General features: G+C 41.6%; 1 protein-coding gene across 2 annotated transcripts in view; it reads left to right on the top strand.

Annotated features, from left to right (window-relative positions):
- The window catches only part of malt1 (MALT paracaspase 1), a 108435-nt gene that overhangs the window by 49254 nt on the left and 31184 nt on the right, over positions 1 to 27997 (top strand). For both annotated transcript variants that reach the window (XM_084307341.1, XM_084307342.1), the window contains exons 4-11: positions 209 to 356; positions 977 to 1155; positions 1271 to 1367; positions 1497 to 1544; positions 1980 to 2003; positions 2124 to 2168; positions 3855 to 4058; positions 23485 to 23662. In XM_084307341.1, the coding sequence (XP_084163467.1) occupies positions 209 to 356; positions 977 to 1155; positions 1271 to 1367; positions 1497 to 1544; positions 1980 to 2003; positions 2124 to 2168; positions 3855 to 4058; positions 23485 to 23662 (923 nt within the window). The remainder of the gene's footprint in view (positions 1 to 208; positions 357 to 976; positions 1156 to 1270; positions 1368 to 1496; positions 1545 to 1979; positions 2004 to 2123; positions 2169 to 3854; positions 4059 to 23484; positions 23663 to 27997) is intronic.

The following is a 27997-nucleotide window of genomic DNA, read 5'->3' as shown; positions in this document are numbered from 1 at the left end:
TTGGACAAGCAAAGCCATTACTTTAAGTTGCAAGAAAGACAAGTCTGTCCACTGTCTCTGGTTTTAAAACTGCCCTGTTGAAAAAAAATGTAATAAAAAGATATTGATATTTTTTAAATTATTGGTCGATATAGATTATTAAAATATATTGCGATAATTATCGTTATCGTTTTATCGCCCAGCCCTAACTCACGTTCCCCATCACCAGATACTGAACGGCTCCAGCCCAGACCTGGTGATCAGCCCCGTGGCTCTGAAGGACGCTGGCTTCTACATCTGCAGGGTGAACTGTGGGGATTTGTTTGAGTTCAGCCAGTGGGCTCAGGTGGACGTTCTGGATGTAGTAAAGTCTCACGGTGAGCTATACCTACAGCGGTCATCTGCTCTCAGAATAGGGCTGGAGAATCTAAGAGGAGAGCACATCTTAGTTTCCTTTATTATAGGTACAAGTATGATGAAGTAAAATAAGATGATTCATGTGCGCCAGTATTCTCCTCTTGGAGTCGTCCGGTCTTATCTGCAGCCAGAGTTGACTCTTCTAGTACCCTCGAAGAAGTGCCTGGCTGTTGTGCCTGTTGACGCGAGGAGTGAACAGAGGCTCCATGGGTTCGTGTTCACTTCCTCTCTGAAAGGCCTTAATGATTTGTTAATTTAGCTAATCTACTCTTATTTCAAATTAAGTGAACATTTTAACTGGACTAGAGCAAGCAAACTGATTCCAATTCGATCTAAACTTCTGTTAAATCCATTGGCAACATCTGACTCTGAGACAGATTTATTAGATAATCCTGTCATGGTCTTTCTGTAAAAGCAGATATTCCGTTTCATTTCCAATAAAGCACAGTACCTATTAGGATGTAGAAATGCAATGGGCCTAGGATGAGGCGACGATATAAAATATATATGAGTATAATACAGTATGTTGGCTGCAGTAATGTGATTGAGATGATGTGTCCCACCCCTCTCCACCCTCCAGGCCAGTGCTACCATTCCCTGGAAGGTAAGCTGAAGTTGGTGACGCAGCCCCGGCCCCAGCAGCTGCTGGTGGGGGACACGCTGCAGCTGGAGTGCGGTGCCGTGGGCAGGCCCATCCCTCACTACCAGTGGCACAGGAATGGAGTCCCTCTCCCCAACGCCTCAAAGAGGAAGTTGATGGTGAGGGGGAGGTCGGAGGGGACACAATATTATGTTTAAAAAAAAAGAAAAAAAATGCAAAGTATTATTTTTGTGTCTGACTTGGAAAAGATTTGTCTTTTATTGATTACGTCAGATTCCCTACATGATGCCCGACCAACGTGGGAAGTATCGCTGCGAGATCAGTAGTAACAGTGAGAGAATGTGGACCAATGAAATTGAAGTTACAATAGGTACGTCACCATTCTCTCCTTTACCACAATCATTATTTCTGATTCAAGTACGTCCCGTTCCCCCAGTCTTACTGTAAGTTGGTCATAATAACAAAGTGGTTAACTCCGCCTTTGTTCTTGACTGAAAAGGACCAAGGATATCTGTGCAGTTTTCAGGGGCAATGGAGTGCTCTGAAGGTAGAGTTGATGTTACTGTTACTTGGGGTCCAAGCATTAGACGACTAACTATTCACAATGTTTAAATCTCAGATGCATGCAAAAGGTTAACAATCATTTCTAGGTCACAATGAGAATTTGTCTAACTGCATGTGGGTCGTGGTCTTTAATCACTTTTTTAAATACTGAGCAAGCGGAATGTTCAAAGACTTTCATCTCCGGGTATTGCATGATGGGGTTTTGATTACTCTAATTTGACTGTTGGGACTGTTGGTTTTGTATTGATTTGCATTTTTAAGGACATGCATCTCATTGGGGTTTCCATCTACCAATCGTTTGGAGTGGGTAGGCCCTCTGGCTACAGACTTACCCTCAAACCAATGGAATAAAGTTCTAATATGGAAACAAGAATACAAGAAGACATCCTAATCATTTTCTGTACCTTTCTTTCCATAGATGATTTTTATGCCCTTGGTGCAAGTAAGTGGCATTTTACTAAATTGCTTCCAATGACTCTTTCTTGTTTGCTTTTTGTGTCCACATTATTTAGTATGATATGATATTTACATTCACATTTGTATTGTCATATTGCAATTCTAGGTGCCAATGAATTCCTTCTGAATAGCATTCCAGACCAACTTTATGGTAGGTGCTTGTTGTCGAACGCTCTCTAGAGATTTTGATAGTGAATCATGATAGGTCAATTGGTTATCTTACTAGGCTATTGTCTTCTATGTTTTTTATGTTGTGGTTTATGTGGGTGACGGGTAGTTCATGTACAAATGGAACCTTCCTGGAGTTCCTGCTATCATATTCTCGCTAGGTTTTTATGTTGGTCTCTTGTTGTCAGCAGCTATCCAGCAAGAACACCAAAATAAAGAGGTTTGAAACCTCTCGCTGTGCTAGAACAGCTACTATCTATCTTTTTGTTGCCATACTGACTTTCCAGTACACTGACCATCCACATTAATGTTCCATACTATTCAAGATACTCAAGTGTTCTGTCTTTTTGAATTGATTCATGTAAACTCAAAGTCCCATTTACATTACCAGGGATACTGAAGCATGTGAGCGCCTTATCCGGTTTACTGCAGTTTTGTGGCCTGTTCAGTTTTATGTAAAGTAACCCGTTCACTACCACACTACCAAAGGGTTAACCCTTTCACTGCGACAATACAGACTGTTAACCCTTTCACTACCACACTACAGAAGGTTAACCTTTCACAACCACACTACAGAAGGTTAACCCTTTCACTACCACACTACAGATGGTTAACCCTTTCACTACCACACTATATACTGTTAACCGTCTGTAGTGTGGTAGTGAAAGGTTAACCTTCTGTAGTGTGGTAGTGAAAGGTTAACCTTCTGTAGTGTGGTAGTGAAAGGGTTAAACTAGTTGTTTAACTACAGTACATTTTGCAGTAGCTTGCTGGTAGCTCAATTATTATAGTTAAACTACAAACTATTTATTTATCTGTCAAATAAAGGAACCTTGAGAGACTGCTCATGTGTCTCAAGTAAGAGAGTCTGCTCTTACAACAAAGCTGACAGGCCCATTCTTTACTGTTGTTCTGATCAAGTTGTTAATGGTTTAAAAAGAAATGTGAAAGTTCAAGATAAACAAGTTCATATAACATTTATGATTGTTATTATTATGCAAGGCACAACCAAACAAAACACTCCTTGCACTGTTTAGTGTTGGTTCTTGTCCAACTGGCAGGCAGCTATTATAATGACTGTATAATAAGTGTACATAATATATTTTGTGACAATTTTGTGGATATGATCTTTTATTATAATCTTTTAATAAGTAGTTTGAACTGCTTTTCTAAGTAACTTTGGCTAACAAAACTATATTTCTCCTGATGATATCCGTGCTGTAGTTCAACCTCTTCCAGTTCACAAACATCACCAACACAAACCAGCCCCTTAAAGCTATAGACCCTTTTCACATACATGTCATAACAGGGTACATGCAGGTTGTTGGGTCCACTTAATGTACGTGTTAACAGTGTAATCACCTAAGTCATTAGCTGTGTTTACCTACATCTGTGAAGAGGACCCATTGGTGATTTGGATCATGAAGATGTATATAAACACCGTTCTCATGAATAAGACTTTAATAGGGATATTGGTTAATATTTGGAATACTGTGCTCAAATACCCAGGTCGTTATTGTAACTGGTTCTCAATTAACTTACCTGGTTAAATAAAGGCCAAAGGAGAAAGTGAACACGCGGATTAATGCATGTCGCCTCTGCATGTACTAAACCAGTTCCCTCTCATGGATCTACAGTACATTTCTCTCCCATCTCTCTCTCATGCTAGCGACGGACAAGGTGGCTCTGCTGATAGGCAATCTGTCCTACCAGAACCACCCCCAGCTCAAGGCTCCTATGGTGGACGTCTATGACCTAACAAACCTGCTGCGCCAGCTCAACTTCAAGGTGGTATCGCTGCTGGACCTAACTGAGTCCGAGATGCGCAATGCCGTCGATGAGTTCCTACTGCTGCTTCACAAGGGAGTGTACGGTATGTCACACCTTGTGTCTGTGAACCATTACAATATTCAATGTCACACCTTGTGTCTGTGAACCATTACAATATTCAATGTCACACCTTACTGTGTCTGTGAACCATTACAATATTCAATGTCACACCTTACTGTGTCTGTGAACCATTACAATATTCAATGTCACACCTTACTGTGTCTGTGAACCATTACAATATTCAATGTCACACCTTACTGTGTCTGTGAACCATTACAATATTCAAGAATACTGTTCATCGACTACAGCTCAGCATTCAATACCATAGTCCCCTCCAAACTCATAGCCAAGCTCAGGGACCTGGGCTTGAACTATGACCTCTGCCAGTGGGTCCTGGACTTCCTGACGGGCAGACCCCAGGTGGTGAGAGCAGGCAACTGCACCTCCTCATCCATCACGCTCAACATAGGGGCCTCCCAGGGCTGTGTCCTGAGCCCCCTCCTCTACTCCCTGTACACACATGACTGCGTGGCACAGCGGAACAACAACACAATCATCAAATTTGCTGATGACACAGTAGTGGTGGGCCTGATCTCTGCCAACGACGAGAGGGCCTACCTGGAAGAGGTAGAGAATCTGTCACAGTGGTGTCAGGAGAACTGCCTCTCCCTGAACGTCAGCAAAACAAAAGAGATGATTTTGTATTTTATTTTTTTATTATTTTTTAAACACACATATAAACAAACATGACAACACACGATAAGATACACAAGCATTAATACACAGTGTATATCCAACGAAATTACCATGTCTTATACAGGATATACCCCTAATACCTGTTATCTAAAAACCTACACACATATGCTCCAGCTCGAACCCCCCCTCCCGGACCCCTCTTTGGATAGTACCTCCATTATCCCTCGCTCCTAACCAGACACTACCATTATAAGCTAGCTTTTATTCTCTCCACCACTTCTAACCACATTGTCATTTTGGATTCATTGAGACCCAGAATTCTTGCTGTAGATATTTCTTGATAAATCACATCGAGATATGTAAGAAACCAAACTTTCCGGCAATTTTTTTCCGGTTGAAACCAGCGTGATGCGATCAGCTTTTTAGCTACTGTGATACCCGATAAAACCAATCTCTTTAGCTGTGGATGTACTGCAAACTCAAAAACATAATTCAATAGTAATACAGAGGGGTGTACAGGTATATTCCAAGATAAGAGTTTTGATAATTGTTGGGTCACATCTTTCCAGAATATCTTAACTGGTGGGCAGTCCCAGTACATGTGCATAAATGTCCCTTCATCCCCATTTGTACATTGGGAGCATTTGGAGTCTTGTTTAAGACCCATTCTGTTCAGTCTTATAGGAGTCAAGTATGTCCTGTGAATATAGTTAACACTTTGGTTGCCTAAGGTTAAATTAATGATATACCATAGATTGCCAGCGCTATTTGTCTATGGAGAAAGTCCCCTTCTTTGCAGGGCTTTTTTTTTTTTGATCCACTTTTTCTCCATTTTTCTATATTTTCTCCCATCCCAATTTCGTATCATCCAATTCAACCCTCCCCTGTCACGAACGCTGTTTCTTGCCTCCCACAAGCCGGCTGCAGTGAGGACTAAGTCATACATAGCACAAGTCCCCTCCGGTACTTGAGGTAACAGCAGTCGCATCTTTTCACCTGCGCAGCTCGACCTCTCAGTGTCGAGGAGTAACGCGTGGGAGGCTCACGCTGCCCCCGACACTTCCTGATTCTACTGCGCAGGCGCACCAACCGACTTGTAGGAGTCGCTTGTTCACAACGTTCGATCCCCACCCTTCAGTTTTTTTCCCTCCCCGTAATACGGCCAATGTGTATTACTGCGGACGACCAGCCAAACTGAAAAACAATGTGGAGAGCTGGATTCGAACACGCGAATCCTAGCGTCTCCACACTGGTGGCGAGTGCCTTAGACCACTACGCCACCTAGCCGCCCTTGCAGGGCTATAACTTTTTAAATTCTATTGCTACATTGCCATTATTAGGGCCCATTAAAAGTCCTATATGTATTGTTCATTGTGTAGCAACGTTAAACTTTTTCATTCACATATTCATAGTAAAGTATGGTCTAATGTATAAGTATGTTTTCATCTCTTTCTGCAGCTTTCTCCAGAACGTGATATATAGCCCCAAATGCATTATATTGATGATGAAATACAGTTTGATGGCAATCAGCGCGATATAAAAAATTCCAACTAGACGTACTTCTAGAAGTTACTACACGTCATCTGATGTTGACCGGATGGGCGAGGGGGCGTTTATAATTCCGTGGGCAGCGTTATACCAATCATCTAATGTGGGTCAAATGTTGATAATATCAGTTATTATCGAAGACGGTAACGTTACACGCTGAAACTCACCCCAGTCTCCGCGCGCCGTTGGGCGATCATCGTCGAGTAGAAATTTTATCATTATGGGATATATTATTACCCGGTCCATCTCCAGCTTGTATAATGGTATATACGTTGTTTATCGAGTTATTGGCAATCGATCGCTATGTAGAGTGACGAGCTAGAGTCACGGGACATGTACCGAGTGGCCGGAAGCAATACGGACGTCTAGCAAAACCTCTAGTGCGCTTCCTGTTAAGCGCTTGCGCCGGTCGGCCACCAGATGGCGCTCCTGAACCGCCAGAGAGCTCAGTGGGTCCTGCTGATGGATCTCAGGCCAGCGGAGGGACATTATGAATCCGATCGCAGATTTTTGAAATATTGATATAAAGACGACGTACAGCGTCCCCCGGCAACTTTAGCATGGCCAGCAAAGACGTCTAAAGACGGCTCCCGGCACCCAAAGTGTTAAGATTGATTTGTTGATGGTCCGGGTTCCTTGATGTAAATCGGACATTTGCCCAGGCTTCTTGCCAATCAAAGTCACTTTCCAGGTCTGGTATATCCCTCCTCCAGACAGAGTCTAGTTGGAGGGTTTCATACGAGGACGTTAGTAATTGATGATAAAAATCTGAAACAAAACCTCTCGATGTCTCTCTTTCATAGAAGAATTTGTGGTATCTGTGGTGTTCAATTGGTATGTCTAATGGAACACCGTGAGACTTCAAACATAGCCGTAACTGTATGTAAAAAAGCCATGTGGACTTGGTGAGATAATTCTTTTTGCATATTTCTCCATAACTACAAAAACCCTGTTTGTTAAAAACATCCCCTAATGAGTGTATGCCTTGCTCTTCCCATATAGGGAATCTTATAGGTCGTTTTTCAATTAAGAGTGCATTGTTATTGAATAAGGGAGTATGATTGTGCCATTTATGTGGGTTAGGATATTTTTTTTGTGTTTCACGCCATATCCGGATCACATGAGTAATTATGGGGCCAAATTTCCGTTCACAATGCTTGATTGGTAGTTTAGTGTATGCTATGTCCTTCAGTCTATGTGGGGCTACTATGTTTTCTTCTAATTTTTTCCAGGATACTAATGCTTGGGGATCAAACCATGTTGTCAATGGTCTTAATGTGTACGCCTTAAAATAGTGGAAAAAATCTGGAAATGCCATGCCACCGTCTGCTTTATTTCTCTGTGCTGTGGATCTTTTTATACGTGGTGGTTTGTTATTCCAAATAAATTTGTATGTGGAGGAGTGTAATCTTTTCCAGTAACCCTCTGGAGGAGGTAACGGTAGCATTGAACTGAAGAAGTTGATTCTAGGTAGTACGTCCATCTTAACTATTGATATCCGTGCCTGTACTGAGTTTTTTTTTTTTGTATTTTATTTTTTTATTATTTTTTAAACAAACATATAAACAAACATGACAACACACGATAAGATATACAAGCATTAATTGTCAGGGCACATCCAATGAGATCACCTTTTGGTTAGTTGTTTTATATAAGATATACCCATAATACCTGTTATCTAAAAAAAAAAAACCCTACACACATATGCTCAGCTCGAACCCCCCCCTCCCGGACCCCACCTTGAGAAGTACCTCCACTATCCCTCGCACCTAACCAGACACTACCATTATAAGCTAGCTTTTATTCTCTCCACCACTTCTAACCACATTGACATTTTGGATTCATTGAGACCCAGAATTCTTGCTGTAGATATTTCATGGTAAATTACATCGAGATATGTAAGAAACCAAACTTTACGGCGCATTTTTTCCGGTTGAAACCAGCGTGATGCGATCAGCTTTTTGGCTACTGTGATACCCGATAAAACCAATCTCTTTAGCTGTGGATTCACTGCAAACTCAAAAACATCATTCAACAGCAATACCGAGGGGTGTACAGGTATATTCCAAGATACGAGTTTTGATATTTGTTGGGTCACATCTTTCCAGAATGCCTTAACTGGTGAGCAGTCCCAATACATGTGCATAAATGTCCCTTCGTCCCCATTTGTACATTGGGTGCATTTGGAATCTTGTTTGAGCCCCATTCGGCACAGTCTTATAGGAGTCAAGTATGTCCTGTGAATATAGTTAAGATTGATTTGTTGATGATCCGGGTTCCTTGATGTAAGTCGGACATTTGCCCAGGCTCCTTGCCAATCAAAGTCATTTTCCAGGTCTGGTATATCCCTCCTCCAGACAGAGTCAAGTTGGAGGGTTTCATACGAGGACGTTAGTAATTGATGATAAAATTCTGAAACAAAACCTCTCGATGTCTCTCTTGAGTAGAAGAATTTGTGGTATCTGTGGTGTTCAATTGGTCTGTCTAATGGAACACCGTGAGACTTCAAACATAGCTCTAACTGTTTGTGAAAAAGCCATGTGGACTTGGTGAGATTAAATTTTTTGCGTATTTCTTTATCACTACAAAAACCCTGTTTGTTAAAAACATCCCCTAATGAGTGTATGCCTTGCTCTTCCCATATAGGGAATCTTATAGGTCGTTTTCCAATTAAGAGAGCATTGTTATTGAATAAGGGAGTATGATTGTGCCATTTTTGTGGGTTAGGATTTTTTTTTTTGTACTGAGTTTTTAAGTTTTGCCCACCTATCAAGGTCGTCTTTGATTTTGTTTTGGATTTTTGTGTAATTGTGCTTCACCGTTTGTCTTATGGTGGGGAATATTTCCACTCCCAAGCATCTAAAATGTTTTACCATAGGTATCTCTCCTGGGAGGGTTATATCTTTTTTTGCAGGGGTGTTAAGTGGAAGGAAAGCCGACTTCGGCCAATTTATCTTGAATCCCGATAAATCACCAAAGTTCTCAATCAACTTGAGCAGATGAGGCAGTGTGGTGTTGGGGTTTTGCATGAACAGTATTACGTCGTCCGCATATAAACAAATTTTATGTTGTGTGCCCTTGATTACGATTGGTTGTATGGATTGGGATTGTCTTATATATTGTGCTAAAGGTTCTAATGATAGATCGAATAGTCCGGGACTAAGAGGGCAACCCTGTCTAGCTGAGCGTGATACCGGAAATATTCCGGAGGTGATTATACCTGTAGTAATCATGGCCGATGGGTCTTTGTATACTACTTTAATCATATCAATGAAACCTTTACCTAACCCCATCTTCTCTAATACTGCCCATAGATACGACCATTCCAGCCTGTCAAAAGCTTTCATTGCATCCAGGGACAGCATCGCCTTAGGTATGGTGTCGTCCTTGTCGGCATCTAGTACGTGTAGTATTCGTCTTATGTTATCAGTGATCAGGCGGCCTCTTATGAAGCCAGTTTGGTCCGGATGAACTAAAGACGTCATATGCTTTTGTAATCTGATGGCTAATACCTTAGAGTACAGTTTGATATCGGTTCCGAGGAGGCTTAAGGGTCTGTAACTACCGCACTCGGTGGGGTCTTTGTCTTTTTTGAGAAGGACTGTTATGAGTGCAATATTGTCATTTTTATGGAAGTTCCCCTCCTTGACTGAGTATAAGATCATATTTAGTAATAAGGGTCCAATTATGTCCCAACAAGAAAGGTACATTTCTGGTGGGATACCGTCTCTTCCAGGAGCCTTACCACTTTGCATTTCGGATATGGCCTTCTTGAGTTCCTCTAGTGTGATCGGTGTTTCTAACTGTTTAGCGTCATCCTCTGAAAGTTTAGGGAGAATAATTTGATTAAGATGTGTCCATTTTGTTTTGATCGAAGGTCGTTTCTGATTTATATAAGTCGGAGTTTTTCAGGGTCTGTTTCAAGTACTTGTTGTGCTCTAATGGTAGTTATATCTGCACATTTTGCATTAATTCTTAATCGCATGGCTAATAGGTGACTAGGTTTAGAACCTTGGGAGTACTGCTGTTGTCTTGTGCTACGTATTTGTATTTCCGATTGTTGTCTGTATATGGCATTGATCTATTTTTTTAGTACATTAACTTGATTTTCTAGTCGAGTTGAGTTGTTGTATTTTAAAGAATTAAATAACGTTGAGTAAAGCGTTTCCAGTTCAGACAGTTTTGTGCATTGATTCTTGCGCATTTTGGAGGAAAAGCTATCAGTGAAATCCTTGATCATTCCCTTTACCGACATCCATATTATTCTGGGGTCTTGCACCGAGTTTGCATTCTCCCGTAGGAATACTATAAGAGCTTCTTTGAGTTGTGTAATGAATTCCTTGTTATTAAGCAGCATCGAGTTAAATCGCCATCTTGGGGCTCGGGAAGATAGTATACCAAATGTTCCTTTTAGGAGTAAATAACAGTGATCTGATAGTGCATTGGGTATCATTTCCACTTCATAGTTATCAAATAGTCTCGGGGATGCAAAGACATAATCTATTCTGGATAATGTGTTATGTCTCGCAGATCGACAAGAGTACTTTCGGGTCGTGGGATTAAGTGATCGCCATAAGTCATTTACACCTGTAATCTTCGACCAATCCTTTAATGCATTAGATGAATTCTTTTGTTCGCTGGAAAAGGTGAGGTAAGATTTGTCCATCCTTGGATTCCAAATGGCATTAAAATCCGCACCTATTATAAATGAGTAATCGGGAAGGTCTAACATTGCATTGGTTAGTGTAGAGAAGAAACCCTCTTCGTACAAATTTGGGGCATATACCGCTGCCAACGCTATTTTCCTGTTATTGTGTACAATCATAGCTATAGTTATACGACCATCTGCATCAGACCATACTCCCTTTAATTCAATATTTAACTTACGTCTAACGACTATGGCTACACCTCGAGTTCTCGTACCAAAAGAAGAGTGACTAATATTATGATATGTGTTGTCCGCTAACGTATCTATGTCTTTCTCTAAAATGTGCGTTTCGCTTAGTAGAGCCACGTCCACATGTTCTTTTTTCATCAGTGTGAGCACACTTTTGCGTTTGTGTTGTTTATTTATCCCACCAGTGTTCCATATCATTATATTCAAACTAGCCATAATCTATACATGTTGTTGTGTAGTTTTTGGTAATGCTTCTGGAGTGCGAAGCTACAATAGATGTACATCCAATTATTGAGGTCCCGTTGAGAGCCGAGCTTAAAAACATATATATATACAAATAAAAATCCCCTTTTTCCCCCTCCCCCAGAGAGTCGTACAGGCCTGTGTTCCATAGACACATCCTCCGCGTATGACTCCCTCCCTTAGGCCACCGGATTTCCCAAACTGAGCTTTGTAATCCTACTCTTCCTATGCTAATTGCCATAGGATCTAACACTTTCATTCTAATTCAATAGAATGTCGCTTTTGGTCTTGCGCCTTCCCTTAACACTTTGGGTGCCGGGAACCGTCTTTAGACGTCATTCCCGGCCATGCTCAAGTTGCCGGAGGACGCTTTACGTCGTCCTTATATCAATATTTCAAAAATCTGCGATCGGATTTATATGTCCCCTCCGCTGGCCTGAGATCCACCAGCAGGACCCACTGAGCTCTCTGGCGGTTCAGGAGCGCCATCTGGTGGCCGATCGGCGCAATCGCTTAAACAGGATGTGCCATAGAGGTTGTGCTAGACGTCCGTATTGCTTCCGGCCACTCGGTACATGTCCCGTGACTCTGGCTCGTCATGCTACATAGCGATCGATTGCCAATAACTCGATAAACAACATGATTTGGACGTATATACCATTATACAAGCTGGAGATGGACCGGGTAAATCGCCATCCCATAATGATAGAATTTCTACTCTACGATGATCGCCCAACGGCGCGCGGAGACTGGGGTGAGTTTGAGCGTGTAACGTTACCGTCTTCGATACTAACTGCTATTATCAACATTTGACCCATATTAGATGATTGGTATAACGCTGCCCACGGAATTATAAACGCCCCCTCGCCCATCCGGTCAACATCAGATGACGTGTAGTAACTTCTAGAAGTACGTCTAGTTGGAATTTTTTATATCGCGCTGATTGCCATCAAACTGTATTTCATCATCAATATAATGCATTTGGGGCTATATATCACGTTCTGGAGAAAGCTGCAGAAAGAGATGAAAACATACTTATACATTAGACCATACTTTACTATGAATATGTGAATGAAAAAGTTTAACGTTGCTACACAATGAACAATACATATAGGACTTTGAATGGGCCCTAATAATGGCAATGTAGCAATAGAATTTAAAAGGTTATAGCCCTGCAAAGAAGGGGACTTTCTCCATAGACAAATAGCGCTGGCAATCTATGGTATATCATGAATTTAACCTTAGGCAGCCAAAGTGTTAATGTACTAACAATATTATGAAAAATGAAAAAAAGAATACCTTCATTGATATATTCATTTGAACCTTCTACTAACTTATGTAGGAAACATCAGAAAAGGGAAAAGATTGGAGACAAACACTAACACCTTAAAATGAAGAAAAATAGAAAAGAACAATGAAAGATAAAAAAAGGGAGTGAGAGCTAAAATAAAACTCAACGTGGAGAAACCACTAAAATAAAATTGAATACAGAGATAAAAGAGAAAAACAGAGACTTTTAGAGCTACATTGTGCCAATCTCTAAATCAGTGGAGTGATTATTTAAAATATTAGAATAACCTTGTTGTGCTCATACATTTAGATGTGGCTGATTTTCTTTTAAAGCCTTATTAAGGCCTGATTAAACTTCAGTCAATTGATATGCTTATACACACCGGATGTTAATGTTAAAGTTGCAGGCCTTCGTTGTAATGGTGTATTATATTCTAGAAGGTTGTAGAATACCCTAGTAAATACAAACAGACTGCTGTTGTGTTCCAGAATGATCTTCCTACCCAGGGTTCATGACTACTAGTATTTTCTGTGTCCCCGAGCAGTCGAGCGATGAGCCCAGAATATTCCAGATTGTTCACAATGTCAATGATAAATTCTTGTCTCCACGGAGACCAGAAGTCTGTAAATATAATGCATTACGAACCATATTATACACCTTGTGCCTTGGTGTTGCCGGCATGCATATCATCTGCTACTTTTGTTGAGTCGTGGTAAAGTCATTCTAATAAAATTACTGAAATACAAAGAGAAAGAGAGAGATGAGTAGGCTTATCTGGTGCGAGACAGTGTTGCGTTCTGCCCTGGGGGACCTGCTCCATGTAGCTTCAAGTATTCCTCGGCGGCTTTAGGCGTGCGTATTCCTTCCCTCCGGCCGTCTTTTCCCACGATCGATAATAGTGCCGGGTATATTAGCCTTGGCCTGAGGCCATTCTTGAACAATCTCTGCATCACCTCCTTGTAGGGGAAACGCTGAGCGATGGCCTCTTTGCATAGATCTTCGTAGATAAATATTGAATTTTCACCATATTTCAGTTTCCCCCTTTGGTTGCGTGCACCTCTGATGATGTCATCTCTTATTACTGTCTTGCGCAGAGTAACAATGATGACTCTTGGACCGTTGCCTCTTTGTTCTCGAGTACCGATTCTGTAACATTGGTCCACTATCGGCTCTGTGGTTAGAATGTTGTTACCCAAAATCTCTGCTAACACTGTTGGAAACTTGTCGTCTGTGCAATTGACTGATTCATCAAGTCCCACTATGCGGATATTATTTCGCCTGTAGTAACGTTGGGTCTCGAGCAGCCTCTCCATCGCTTCATCTTTGACTTCTTGTATTTTCCTCCGACATGCTTCTTCCACCTTTTTTATCTCATTCGTTAACTCTATCAATCCATCGTTGACGTTCTTCTCGTTCTCTTTGACTACCCGTGTAATTTCTGTCACCGTATTCTCCACTGTCGTGATTCGCACGGACTGTACAGCGACCGCTTTCATAACCTCTTCGAATTTAGCATCGATGTGTGCGACGTGTAATTTGAAAGCGACCATCTGTTCCTTAATCAGGATAGTCAGAGAGTTGAAGTCGGGTTGTGTAATTGCACTGCCTGTGTCAGTTGATATTGTAGGTGCAGTGAGGGGACCGATGGATTTGTTGGCGATTATCTTCTCAAAATCCCCTGCTTTATCCTTCACGGTACTCTTTCCTGTCGTTCCCGTTATGTTGTCATCTATTGTCTCCCTCTCGGAGCCAGTCGCCGTTGGTCCCGGTATATTCTCCATTATATTCCCCCCATCGGGGCTTGTCAACAACGGATCCGCCGCAGCATCGCCTGTTATTTTCTTTGAACGTGTCTCAATCGGCGCCGTTGAAATTCCTGCTTCGTGTTTCTTTCCACCCTTTTTCTTATCCTTACCATCCATGTTGAGTCTTTATGTCTTTTGATATAGTTAGTAGAAGTTCCTATTAATACATACGATGTGGTTTAATCTCATTGGTATTTGTTAAAATAATGTTTTTGAACGAAATTAACGGTGACGGGAGCGGAGCTGTTACCAAATGCGTGCACTACATATTGTAGTCAAACCGGAAGTGATGATTGTGGACTTCAGGAGGTCGGGGGTCAAGGACTACAGCCCCCTCAGTATCGACGGGGCACCGGTTGAGAGAGTGAACAGTTTCAAGTACCTCAGAGCCCACATATCCGAGGACTTGACATGGACCACACACATTGACAGTGTTGTGAAGAAGGCACGACAACGCCTCTACTTCCTCAGGCGCCTAAGGAAGTTCCAAGTCAGTCAGAAGATCCTTAAGAACTTCTACTCATGTACAATAGAGAGCATCCTGACTGGCAACATCACCTCCTGGTTTGGGAATAGCACGGGTCCTACTAATCACCCCAAAGTACCAGAAAATACCAGAAAATACCAGAAACTACCCCAAAATACCCCAAAGTATACCCCAAAATACCAGAAACTACCCCAAAATACCAGAAAATACCAGAAACTACCCCAAAATACCCCAAAGTATACCCCAAAATACCAGAAAATACCCCAAAATACCAGAAAATACCAGAAACTACCCCAAAATACCCCAAAGTATACCCCAAAATACCAGAAACTACCTCAAAATACCAGAAAATACCCCAAAATACCAGAAACTACCCCAAGATACCCCAAAGTATACCCCAAAATACCAGAAAATACCAGAAACTACCCCAAAATACCCCAAAGTATACCCCATAATACCAGAAACTTCCTCAAAATACCCCAAAATACCAGAAACTACCCCAAGATACCCCAAAATACCAGAAAATACCCCCAAGATACCCCAAAATACCAGAAAATACCCCAAAATACCCCAAAGTATACCCCAAAATACCAGAAACTACCCCAAAATACCCCAAAATACCAGAAAATACCAGAAACTACCCCAAAATACCCCAAAGTATACCCCAAAATACCAGAAACTATCCCAAAATACCCCAAAATACCAGAAACTACCCCAAAATACCCCAAAGTATACCCCAAAATACCAGAAACTACCCCAAGTTATTACACTAAACTTAAGACGGATACTAATTTCATGAGGAGGATAACATGGATTGAGAGGCCTCCAGGATATTTTCCAGTGAACAGGGCCGACATTGCAGTGTGGGAATATCTAGGCACATTCCCCATAACACTCAGTTATCATGCAAATGCTAAGAAAAATCCATCTCAGTTTATCAGAACACAAACAGAGGTGACTGAAAGAGTGGCTCAGGCGGTACAAACCCAGACACCTTGTGATGTATACGCACAGTTAGTTATGGAAGATGAGGAAAATGCACCTCGAGATTTAAAACAAGTCAGGAATATAAAACATCAAGTATCAAAAGACCAGAGGCCTTCTGGTAATCGAACCAATACTGCTGATGAGCTTCAGACAGTTCTGAATATGTTGCAGGAAAATCATTATGTTCAGCAAATAATTTCTAGGAAGGGAAAACCACCTTGTGTCATCCTTTACTTTGATGAACAATTAGAAGATGTTAGAAGATTTTGTTGTGGGCAGGATGCTACTTCTGTTTTAGGAGTGGATCGCACATTTAATTTGGGGGCTTGCTTCTTAACAGTGACTGTGTTCAAAAACCCAAAACTTTTTAAGAAAGAGACTGGAGAGCCACCATTATTCATTGGGCCACTGTATTTGCACTGGGATGGCAGCTTTGAGACTTACCATGATTTCTTTGCCCATTTGAAATCAAAGTTGTCGGTGGCATATTTAGCAACAGAAATAAATATCAGTGAGGACATAGTTATTGGATCCGATCAGGAACGGGCAATTTCAAAGGCCATAGAGTCTTTGTTTCCTGAAGCGAGTCATATTTTGTGTTCAAAACATATTCGGGATAATGTGAAACATTATCTAACACATAAAGTGGGAATGGACGCAAAAAAGAGAGCAGTACTTGAGAATAAGCTGTTCCATAATGCTAATTCTCTTACCTACTGTAAAAACGAGTATGACTTTTGTGAAAAGGTACTTGAACTTGAAACATATATAGAATCAAATTGCCCAGAGTTCACTACATATTTCTCTAAGTTAATACCTACATTGAAAAAGAAAATAATGGAGACAAAGAACAGAAATAAATGGATTCCTGATAATTGGACAAATAATAATTGTGAAGCAATGAATCATGTAATTAAGCTGGCTACTAATTGGAAACCACAAAAGTTACCAGATCTGATATTAAAACTCCAACTAATTTCTCAACTTCAAAATATAGATGTGCGCAGATGCCTTCATGGCCAAGGTAATTATACTTTAAAGCCAGAATTTAAAAGATATGAGGTCCCCAATGTCATATGGGACACTATAACTAAAGATGAGCAGAATGAGCTATATTTAAAGTTCTTGAAAGTTAAGATGGTACCTAAGGCTAAAACAATAGAATCAAATGATGGTCAGTTGAGCATTCCAGTGGTACCCCAGCTAGCCAAAAAGCCTGGCCAAAAAAGAACGGCAAAAAATGAGCGAACAACTTCAAAAAGAAGAAAAGTGAAGACATAAGTATGTTCACTTCATGCATGCTCATAAGAGATTTGATTTCGTTTTTAATATTTTTTTTATATATGTGTTTTTTTTTAGATGACACACAATTTTTTATTTATTTTGTATTTAACCAGGAAGTCCCATTGAGATACAAGATCTCTTTTGCAAGGGAGACCTGGCCAAGATGACAGCAATAACATTTGCAATATATCAGACAGCAATGTTTTTGTGTTTACATGTATTGTATATTGTATATATGCACTTTTATTATGTTCTTGTGTGATGTATACAATATACAATACATGTAAACACAAAAACACAAAACAGAATAGTCTACATAATAGTAAAGGTGTATGACAGTAAAATACAGGGTAATACAGTAATTTAGCAGTTTTGCAGTTGGGACCCGACTACAGAAAGCAGCGAAATTCTTTTTGTAGGAAGTTATGTAATACAGATTTAAATTTGTTGAGAGAGACCAGGGTATCTAAGTGGATGTGGTCTTGTAGCCCATTCCATGACCAAGGTGTGAAGCTTGAAAAAGCTGTTCTTCCTAGTTCAGTGTGTATTCTAGTTTTTTAAGTAGCCATCTTGTGGACCTGAATGTAATGTAATGACACAGTTAGAATGTCCTGTTATGTTGTCATGTATAGCCTATAGTTGTCTCTTTTCTTCCATTTTTACTGGAATTTGTTCAAAATTTTTATACTGTTCTGTTATTATTGTTGTTGATGTTGTTTTGTTATTGTTGAACATTTAAAATAAAATTTATAAAAAAAAATTATACTGTTTGTTCAGTGTTCAATACAGATGTTATTACATTTGGAGATTATAATATATTAAAATAAACATTTGTTTTGAAAATATGTGGTACTTTGGGAATGGGAAATGGACTCCACATATATAGCACTTTCCTACCTGCACAAATAGCTTCATAATTGCCTCTCCTTCACCAATTCACATATGCACTCACAGAGCAATGGCAGCCAGATGCCATGCAAGGTGCTAGCCTGCTTATTGGGGTCATTTGGGGTTCAGTGTCTTGGTATTTTGGGGTATACTTTGGGGTATTTTGGGGTATTTTCTGGTATTTTGGGGTATACTTTGGGGTATTCTCTGGTATTTTGGGGTATTTTGGGGTAGTTTCTGGTATTTTGGGGTATACTTTGGGGTATTTTGGGGTAGTTTCTGGTATTTTCTGGTATTTTGGGGTAGTTTCTGGTATTTTCTGGTATTTTCTGGTATTTTGGGGTATACTTTGTGGTATTTTGGGGTAGTTTCTGGTATTTTCTGGTATTTTGGGGGTATTTTGGGGTATTTTCTGGTAGTTTGGGGTATTTTGGGGTAGTTTCTGGTATTTTGGGGTATACTTTGGGGTATTTTGGGGGTATTTTGGGGTATTTTCTGGTATTTTGGGATAGTTTCTGGTATTTTGGGGTATACTTTGGGATATTTTGGGGTATTTTCTGGTATTTTCTGGTATTTTCTGGTATTTTGGGGTAGTTTCTGGTATTTTGGGGTAGTTTGGGGTATTTTCTGGTATTTTGGGGTAGTTTTTGTTTTTTTGGGGTATTTTGGGGTAGTTTCTGGTATTTTCTGGTATTTTGGGGTATTTTGGGGTAGTTTCTGGTATTTTGGGGTATACTTTGGGGTATTTTGGGGTAGTTTCTGGTATTTTCTGGTACTTTGGGGTGATTAGTAGGACCCAATAGCACTGCACAAGACCGTAGCAGACTACAAAGAGTGACACGTTCAGCCGAAAGCACAATTGGAGGGGGGCTTCCCACCCTCCAGAACATTTACAACAAGCGGTGCAGGGGCAAGGCTAAGAGAATCATCAAGGACTCCAGCCACCCGAACAACTGCCTCTTTGAACTACTGCGGTCAGGCAAGCGATACCGGAGTCTTAAGGCGAGCACAGAAAGACTCAGAAGAAGCTTCTATCCCCAGGCCATCAGGCTGCTCAACGAACAATAAACACTATGCAACAACCATCAAATGCACACAGCACACACACCCACACGCACACACTCACTTAAACAAACAACACACTGCAGCACCCACTCTACACACTTTAGATCACCTAAACCCACTTTACACTTTATATTTATTGGTAAAGGATTTGCACTACAACTCGTACACCTTACTGTAAATTGTACCTAAATTGTACCTCATCCCATTTCTGCTCTGCACTATATAGTATTGTATATTAGTACATTGCATAGAATATTGTATATTGTATGGTAACTCAGTTACTTCTATTCTGCATCGAACATTGTACATATGTCTATACCGAACACTGTGACCTTTTTGTACTTCTATTTTACATGCTATACTATTTTATTTCATACTATCTTGTCTAGCACAGTCTCTGGAGCGTAACAGTAAGAAGCATTTTGTATAAAAGTATTCTGTACTTCTGTATGACAACTATTAAAGAAACTTGAACTTGACACCTTACTGTGTCTGTGATCCAATACAATATTTGATGTCTGTATTGAACCCCTAGACCTAGACCATTCAGTTGAGGTAATAATTGGACAAAATAATTAAATAAAGAAAATGTATGTAGGATTTACGAACTCGAAAAGGCAGTCATACGTCGGACAGACTGGTGTGCGCCCGTGTTTTTAACAGCTTTATTTTAGAGAATTCCTTGTGGATTGTGTCACTTCGATTCTACAGACATCCGCGGAATTAAATAATTATAATGATAATAAATATGACAATATTTGCATAATTAACAATTAAGTTTTACATATATAGTCATGACTCAAACAAACCAGGTCCGAAAATAAATAAATAAATAAGAACTGAACCCAATCGCGTGGTTTTATTTCTTACATTGCTTGCGCACATCTAAGAGCCAGTGGAGAAGCGGCTTTGTGATGATGCATAAGGCAGATGCACTCAGCGCACACAGACACACACACTGTATACGTGTGCATAATGAATCGTTACAGTAGGCTTATATTATTCTAATTACTTGTTTTATTAGGAAATATATGGATATGCGTTGCCCTATAGTAGTAAGTCATACTGTATAACTGTGTGCGCTGAGTGCATCTTTAAAAAAAAATATATATATATATATATTCAGACATGGTTCGTTGAGTCATGACTGTAAATGTAAAACGTAATTGTTAATGATACAAATATTGTCGTATTATCATTGTTACTTATAATTATTTAAAGGGGACATGCATTATAAATGGATTTTTTCTGTGTTTAGCATGGTTTTATAGTAACAGGGGTTAGTATCAATGGGTCTGTGTCTCTAATTACCATATTGACTCATCAGTCTAGTCTCGAGTTCACGAGATCTTCCCTCACTCAACTAAGCTGTTCTGATTTGACGGTATTTCTGACGTGAATAGGGTACTGATTTGCATAACTAACGCCCCCTCTATGGTTGACAGCGACAGCAGAGCGAGTGGAAATATGTCTTCACTTCCTCAAACAGAGCGAGGCAGAGAGCGCATAGTGTAACCTGACACTTCCTCAAACGGGTTTTGACTGCGAGCAGGGAGCGGACGAGCGAGAGAGAGGGAGAGAGAGAGAGAGGGACCCGTCTTCTCTCACACACATGCAGCATTTACACAGTGCTCCGTGCCTCCGTGTGTCCCTCTCTCCCTCTCTATCTCTCTCCCTCGCAGTCGGGCACCAGCATATCACTGTAATAACTTTGCGCATGCTCCCACGAGCACGCCCGTATTCCGATCCGTACAATAATAATCACAGGGGTATATATTGTCATTTGAAACAAGTTACCAATGCATTGTCCCGTGGGATTATGCCCCCTGCGGCGGAATTAATTAGTATCCCCCTCAGTCTCTCTCTATCTCTCTCTGTGCCAGTCGCAGGCTGTGTGGATGACTGTCACTCAAAGTGCTTATGGGCGGAGCCAGGCCAAGACAGCCTGAAATCCAAAGTGAGAAAAATGTGGCTTTTGAGTACTTTATTAGAAATATAAAACAATGCATTTATTTTTTTTATAAAAGTTTACAGATGTGTTCAATAGACTCACAGGAATTGTGTAAAGTTGCCCAAATAGTGCTAGGAATAGCAATGCATGTCCCCTTTAATTCCGAGGATGTCTGTAGAATCGAAGTGACCACAATCACCATGATTTATCCGAAATGAAGCCATTAATCACCTGTACATTGTATGTTACTGTTGCACTTTACTGTTACATTTGCACTCTGGTTGGATGCCAAATACATTTTCGTTGTATTGTACTTGTGCTGTATGATGACAATAGCTGTAGCTTTCTTGGGCGCAGCGAAACTGTTTACAGTCTGTGCCATCGCTGTAATGGGGTGCTTCCCCTCGCTTGAGCACAGACTACAGACAGTGCCTAATTGCCTCTACGAATGGAATGTAACACTTATCATTCACAACAAGTTAGGTGTGAATGTATCTGAGAACGTATTTAACACACCTGACGACCGGCGCTATTAATATGCAAAGTAGCCCAGGTGGGTAGGCTACTTATAGCGAGTACGGTACTTATCTTACCCTGGGCCTGCACGGAGTGCAACCCCGTCCCATGACGAACGCATGCCTGGTGCTAACCCAGCGCTGTAATGGGGTGCTAACCCAGCGCTGTAATGGGGTGCTAACCCACCGCTGTAATGGGGTGCTAACCCAGCACTGTAATGGGGTGCTAACCCAGCGCTGTAATGGGGTGCTAACCCACCGCTGTAATGGGGTGCTAACCCAGCACTGTAATGGGGTGCTAACCCACCGCTGTAATGGGGTGCTAACCCACCGCTGTAACGGGGTGCTAACCCACCGCTGTAATGGGGTGCTAACCCACCGCTGTAATGGGGTGCTAACCCACCGCTGTAATGGGGTGCTAACCACCCATGTAGTGTGGGGTGCTAACCACCCACGCCAGCCCCGGTAGGGTCTTTTCTTTTCTGTTAGCTGCCTTTCCAAGCAGTGAATGAATGAATGAATGAAAAACTTTATTTAACAGATTACAGAATGGGTACAATACAGTACGGCTCAATACACACACTTGTTAAGGCAGTGCTTCTCAAACTTTTTCTGTCAGGCCCCCCTTTGGCGGACCAAAATATTTTGGGCCCTCGCCCCAACAAAATAGTAATCAAATGGGCCATGTTTAAATGTATTGAAATTTATATCGTGACCTTTCAAATTGGCCCTATATTTTGTTTTCAGAGCTGTCATTGATGAAAAGCCAGCTTCACACAGATACTGTATGTGGTGCTGAATGGTATCAACACCTTAACTGCTGCATCATGAGATACTTGGTGGGCCATGAGATGAGATACTTGGTACTCAGCACCACACTCTGAAACTAGCTCTCTAGGTGGTATCAGATGAGATTTCAAAGAGTTCTTCCAAGAGTTTGGATGGAGATGTGTCAGCTTTGTCTCAATGTTGTCTGTAAAGGTTTTTTTTATCCAGAGTAACTTGGTGATCCTTTTCTGTGTTTTATTAAATAATGATTTTCAGATTTTGAGAAATGGTATTTTCATGGAGAACTGTGCACCTGCAACAGATAGCACTTTAGTGATCATTTTCTGTAAAAAAAAAAAAAAAAAAAAAAATTTTATATATATAAATCTCAAGGCCCCCCTGTCATGCCTCTGCGCCCCCCACTTTGAGAAACACTGTGTTAAGGGGATGCAGACCAGAGAAAGACGTTTGTCTTGTTTACATCAGGGTCCCCCATTTTCAATTCATAGTGATTGTCACATGGACTTTCCCTGGTTGTCAGCTTCTCTATTCACTAGGGATGCACCGATATTGATATCGGCCCCGATATCACTAAAATAGCTGGATCGGGTATCGGTAAAAAAATTTGTATTTACATTTAGTCATTTAGCTGACTCTTTTATCCAAAGCGACTTACAAGTTCTGTACGACAAGTCATCAGGAAGGGCACAACTCTATATCAGCTGAGTAACAATGTTCATCAAAGTGTTGAGTGCTACAGTGTAGGTTAGTATATTAGGACTAAGTGCATGACGGTTCAAGTTCAAGTTCCTTTTATTGCCACACGGCAGTAAGGTTAGTTGGGGTTAGATTAAAAAATGTATTCTTATTTTTATTCAGATAATGGGATCGGTACTCGGTATCGGCCGATACCCAAAGCCAGGTATCGGTATCGGGACTGAAAAAGTCGTATCGGTGCATCCCTACTATTCACAGCAGCCACTAGCTAAGCTAGATCTGAATTTATAATACAAACATTTAACAATTTAAACCTCCATTTCCCAGGTTTGCTGTACTACGCCGGCCACGGGTACGAGAACTACGGCAACAGCTTCATGGTCCCAGTGGACGCTCCAAACCCCTACCACTCAGCCAACTGCTTGTGTGTACAGAGCATCCTCAAGCTGATGCAGGAGAAAGAGACGGGTCTCAACGTCTTCCTGTTGGACATGTGCAGGAAGAGGTGAGTAGACGGGTCTCAACGTCTTCCTGTTGGACATATGCAGGAAGAGGTGAGTAGACGGGTCTCAACGTCTTCCTGTTGGACATGTGCAGGAAGAGGTGAGTAGACGGGTCTCAACGTCTTCCTGTTGGACATGTGCAGGAAGAGGTGAGTAGACGGGTTTCAATGTCCTCCTGTTGGACATGTGCAGGAAGAGGTGAGTAGACGGGTTTCAATGTCCTCCTGTTGGACATGTGCAGGAAGAGGTGAGTAGACTGGTTTCAATGTCCTCCTGTTGGACATGTGCAGGAAGAGGTGAGTAGACGCCAGCAGTCAGAACCTGTTATCATCACTATGGCTGAGACCACTTATCGATTTATCGATAACTGCGTGAAATCGATAAGTGGCATCACTTATTGATATTTTTGCATGTGTAAAAAAAATATATATATATATATTAGTGCTGTCAATCGATTAAAATATTTAACTCGATTAATCGCATGATTGTCCATAGTTAACTCGCGATTCATCGCAAATTAATCGCATTTTAAAAATGTATTTCTTTCGACCTTAAACAGATCTTTTTCAAGTTCCAAGTTTTAATACTATTATCAACATGCGAGTCAACAAATGCTTGCTTTATGCAGCCATTTAACACAAAAGGATGACCCTCATGCATTGCAAATTTGCATCAAATTAAAAACAGTGATGCACAAAATAACTTAAAAGATCATAATAATTTTAAACAATGAATAAAGTGTGCATGAAATAATAGGGGAAAGAAAACGTTAGGAACTTGTTACATTCACCCACACAAGGGCTGAGTAATCACACCCCGCCCCTCTCTCTCTCACACACACTCTCCCAGCTCTTTTTCTCTCTTGCCCCTTCCTCATCTCTCTCACCCCCCCTCTCTCTCTATATATCACACACACACACACACACGCACACACACACACACACACACACACACACACACACACACACACACACACACACACACACACACACACACACTTAAAATGTTTATTTATGTCCACATAAACAGAAGTACAAGGAAGCCTCATACAAAGGACATAAACAATGCGAGTGCAATCAGAAAATCATGAAGAACAGTCAGGTACAAGGTGCATGGGCGGCAGAATCAAGGGTAAAGGTAACAGAGCCTCCTCCAAATTGAGCGGCTTCCTATAATAGCTGATACTGAGCAGTACCTGGCTAACTGCTTGGCCTTCCTTTTGGGGAGACCGGCTATTTGTAGGCCCCTCACAACCAACTTGTGCACATGCCCTAGGCTGCCAAAGATAAAAACTAGGAGTTTACATCTGTAGCCTAGCTGTGAGATGGTCTGCTGTAGCTGTTGGTATTTCAGCATTTTTGTTAGGAAGGCTTCTTCTAAGCTGTAATCAAAAGTGCAGCCAACCTCAAGAATGGACACCTCCCTAAGGTGTTCATTTACCACAAAAACATCGGGGGTGTTAGCTGTAATACTAGAGAACATGGAATCATTATTGCACAGGTTGAACATGCTTGGCTTCACAGTAGAATGCTTATACAGGGTGATGGAGGACCTAAAAATAAGAGAGATATCTTTCGCTATCAAATCTACTGTTCTGTCATGCCTATTTATGTAGAGGCCCCTGTATACATGGCAACCATTTAAGATGTGGGACATGGTTTCAGCTATTTGGTTATTGTCATGATGAATACAGTGAGGAGTATGACTGCCTGGAAACCAGATGGAGAGATTCAGTTTAGATGGTAAGACCTGTAATCTCGCTTTCAGAGTAAAGATAACAATGCACTCATCTATGGCAACATTTTTGAACACAGAGTGAGAGACAGAATGGTCCGCAGCAGGGAGACACGCAATCTTCCCCTGCAGTCTCAACTCAGTCCATTGTTCCCGCTGTCTTTGTTGTTGTGCCCACAGTAGGCGACCTCGGGCATTAGTCAGTGGAAGTTGGTGATCCATTCCACACACAGACATAGATGCTCTGACTGAGATACTGGGGTCAGCCACTGCCTCAGAGTTAGACCCCACCCACTCCAGGGTAACATCAGCCCAGCAACACATGTCATTAAGGTCCGGCCAGTCTGACCACACACCGAAGCCAGGAGAGCGACTGTCCAGCTTTCCATTCAGCTTTCTCTTAAAGCCTAGGAAGTTAGGGTCCGAACCACGCGCCAGGGGGACCTTACGTCTTTTTAGGTCCAAGAAAAGAGAAGAACGGGCGAGCGTTCTCACATACTGGTCATCACTGTTCAGCATATTCAACAGATGGGAGAGCCGTGTAGCAATATATGCCCATTCAAAATTGGGAACACCCAGACCACCCTCACGTTTACTGTGAAATATGATGTTGCGTGTTGTATGTGTGTTGAGGCCAGTCCATTGTCTCACTAGGTGTACGGTTTTATTAGTCAAATCATGTAGTGATTTTCGTGGAATATGTACATTGGAGAACAGGTGTTGTACTTTGGCCAATGCCATTACTCTGATTGCCTCAAGTTTCATGATGAGTGGAAGTGGTGATGCATGAATTAAATCAAGTCTGCTGGTGTATTCAGAGATGATTTCATCTACCTGTTCTTTCCACTCACCTGCCACATTAAACTTGTGACCCAGGTATGTGTATGTCTGATGACGTGAATAGACTGTAATGGGTTTATTGCCAATTGTGAATGCAGGTATTGTGTCTGTGCTTGAGTGATACCAACGGTTTCCCCCACTCCGCCTTTCATAAAACACTGCACATTTTGAATCCTTAACCTCTAATCCAGACCACTCCAAAAAGGAGTCGGTTCTGGAGAGCATGGTGTTTATTTCAGCCGCATGATATGAGGCAACCTGTACATCGTCTGCATACCCCTGTGCGGGGTTAGGGGAAATTACATTAGCGGGGGCACACATACAGAGCCACTTCAACCACTGGTTTATTGCTATAATAAAGTTAACAGCACTCCACGGACAACCAGTCTTAACACCAACTTGGAGAGGGATGGGGTCTGTGAGCTGTTTACCACAGATAACCTGTATAAAGGAACCACAATACACGTTTTTGACAATGTCAATATAAACCTGGGGCAGATGTATTTCCTCAAGAGCTGTAATCATAACATTGTGTGCTAAAGTTCCAAACGCATCACGGAAGTCCAGAAAAACAGCGAAGTATTCACTAGACCCGTGCTTAAAGTCGTCGATACCAGTTTTGAGACAAAACACATGTTCATTCATGCCTTGCCGATTGATGTAGGCCTTTTGCTTGGGAGATAATATGTTTTCATCCACGAGCCACGGGAGGATTCGGGCAAGAACGCATTTCATGAACACTTTATAGATGGTGGGTAAAAGGGAAATGTCTCTCCAGGTTGACGGATCGTCGGGGATATTGCCTTTTTTGGGGATCCTATAGATGAGAGCGCCCTTCCGTGAATCAGGGACACTCCTGTTCACCAAGCAGATGTTAAATATGGACGTTAAAATGTCGGGCTGCGTAGCTCTGAGCTGTTCATATGAGACACCGTCCATGCCAGATGCACTGTTATTGGGGAGCGTGCGTAAAACAGTCTCTACCTCGTCTTGCGTAAAACGCGTAACAGCGGGGAGATAGGACGGCTCCGAGGGCTGTATATCCGAGCACCATGGTGGTGATGGAAGTGGGTCAGTAATGAGCGTTTGACCGCAACACTTATTCTGATAATGTGACTGCACCAGCTCACAATTATCAGGGCAAGGAGGGGGGTCGGGGAATTCACTGTTATTCAGAATGATTTTAATTGCGTCAGATTGTCTGTGCTGCCACAGATATGACAGCTTGTCTCGGAAAACGCAACTGCGCCTCGATCCAACCAGAGGCTAGAGCCGGCGTTACTGCCATCGGGAGCGGCTGCTTCGTTGGTAGCTTGTTCAGTACCCGTGCTACGTACTTTAGAAGGGGGAGACCGAAGGGCTTTCCACGGCGGCTCTCAGTTGTAAAGACTCCGTTGTTGAAAAAAATTCCGATCAGGAGTTTTATGAGACTGATCCAACTCCCAGGGTCTGCTGATGCAGCGTAGTGTTTTTTCACATGCTGTCCGCTCACCAAACTGCTCCTGAAGGCTCTTTCTTTTACCTGAAAGGCCAGCCAATGCGGCTCAGTCAGGGGGTTCACCAGCTCAGAGAAATCCGTGGATGACAGCTCCACACCCAGCGGGGAACCCGGCGTCGGGTCGTGGGCTAGCCACGGTTGCTCAAACACTCTCCCACTTTGGAGTGCTTGTTTGTAAGCAACTCTGATTGCCGAAATCAGGCACATTGTCCAAACTGTTCTCCACAAAATCATCTTGCACATCACTACATTAACGACGGCAGTT

Source organism: Notolepis coatsorum (assembly GCF_963971535.1).
Source record: "Notolepis coatsorum genome assembly, chromosome: 2".
NCBI classification, from domain to species: Eukaryota; Metazoa; Chordata; class Actinopteri; order Aulopiformes; family Paralepididae; genus Notolepis; species Notolepis coatsorum.
This window is presented reverse-complemented; position numbering and strand designations above follow the sequence as displayed.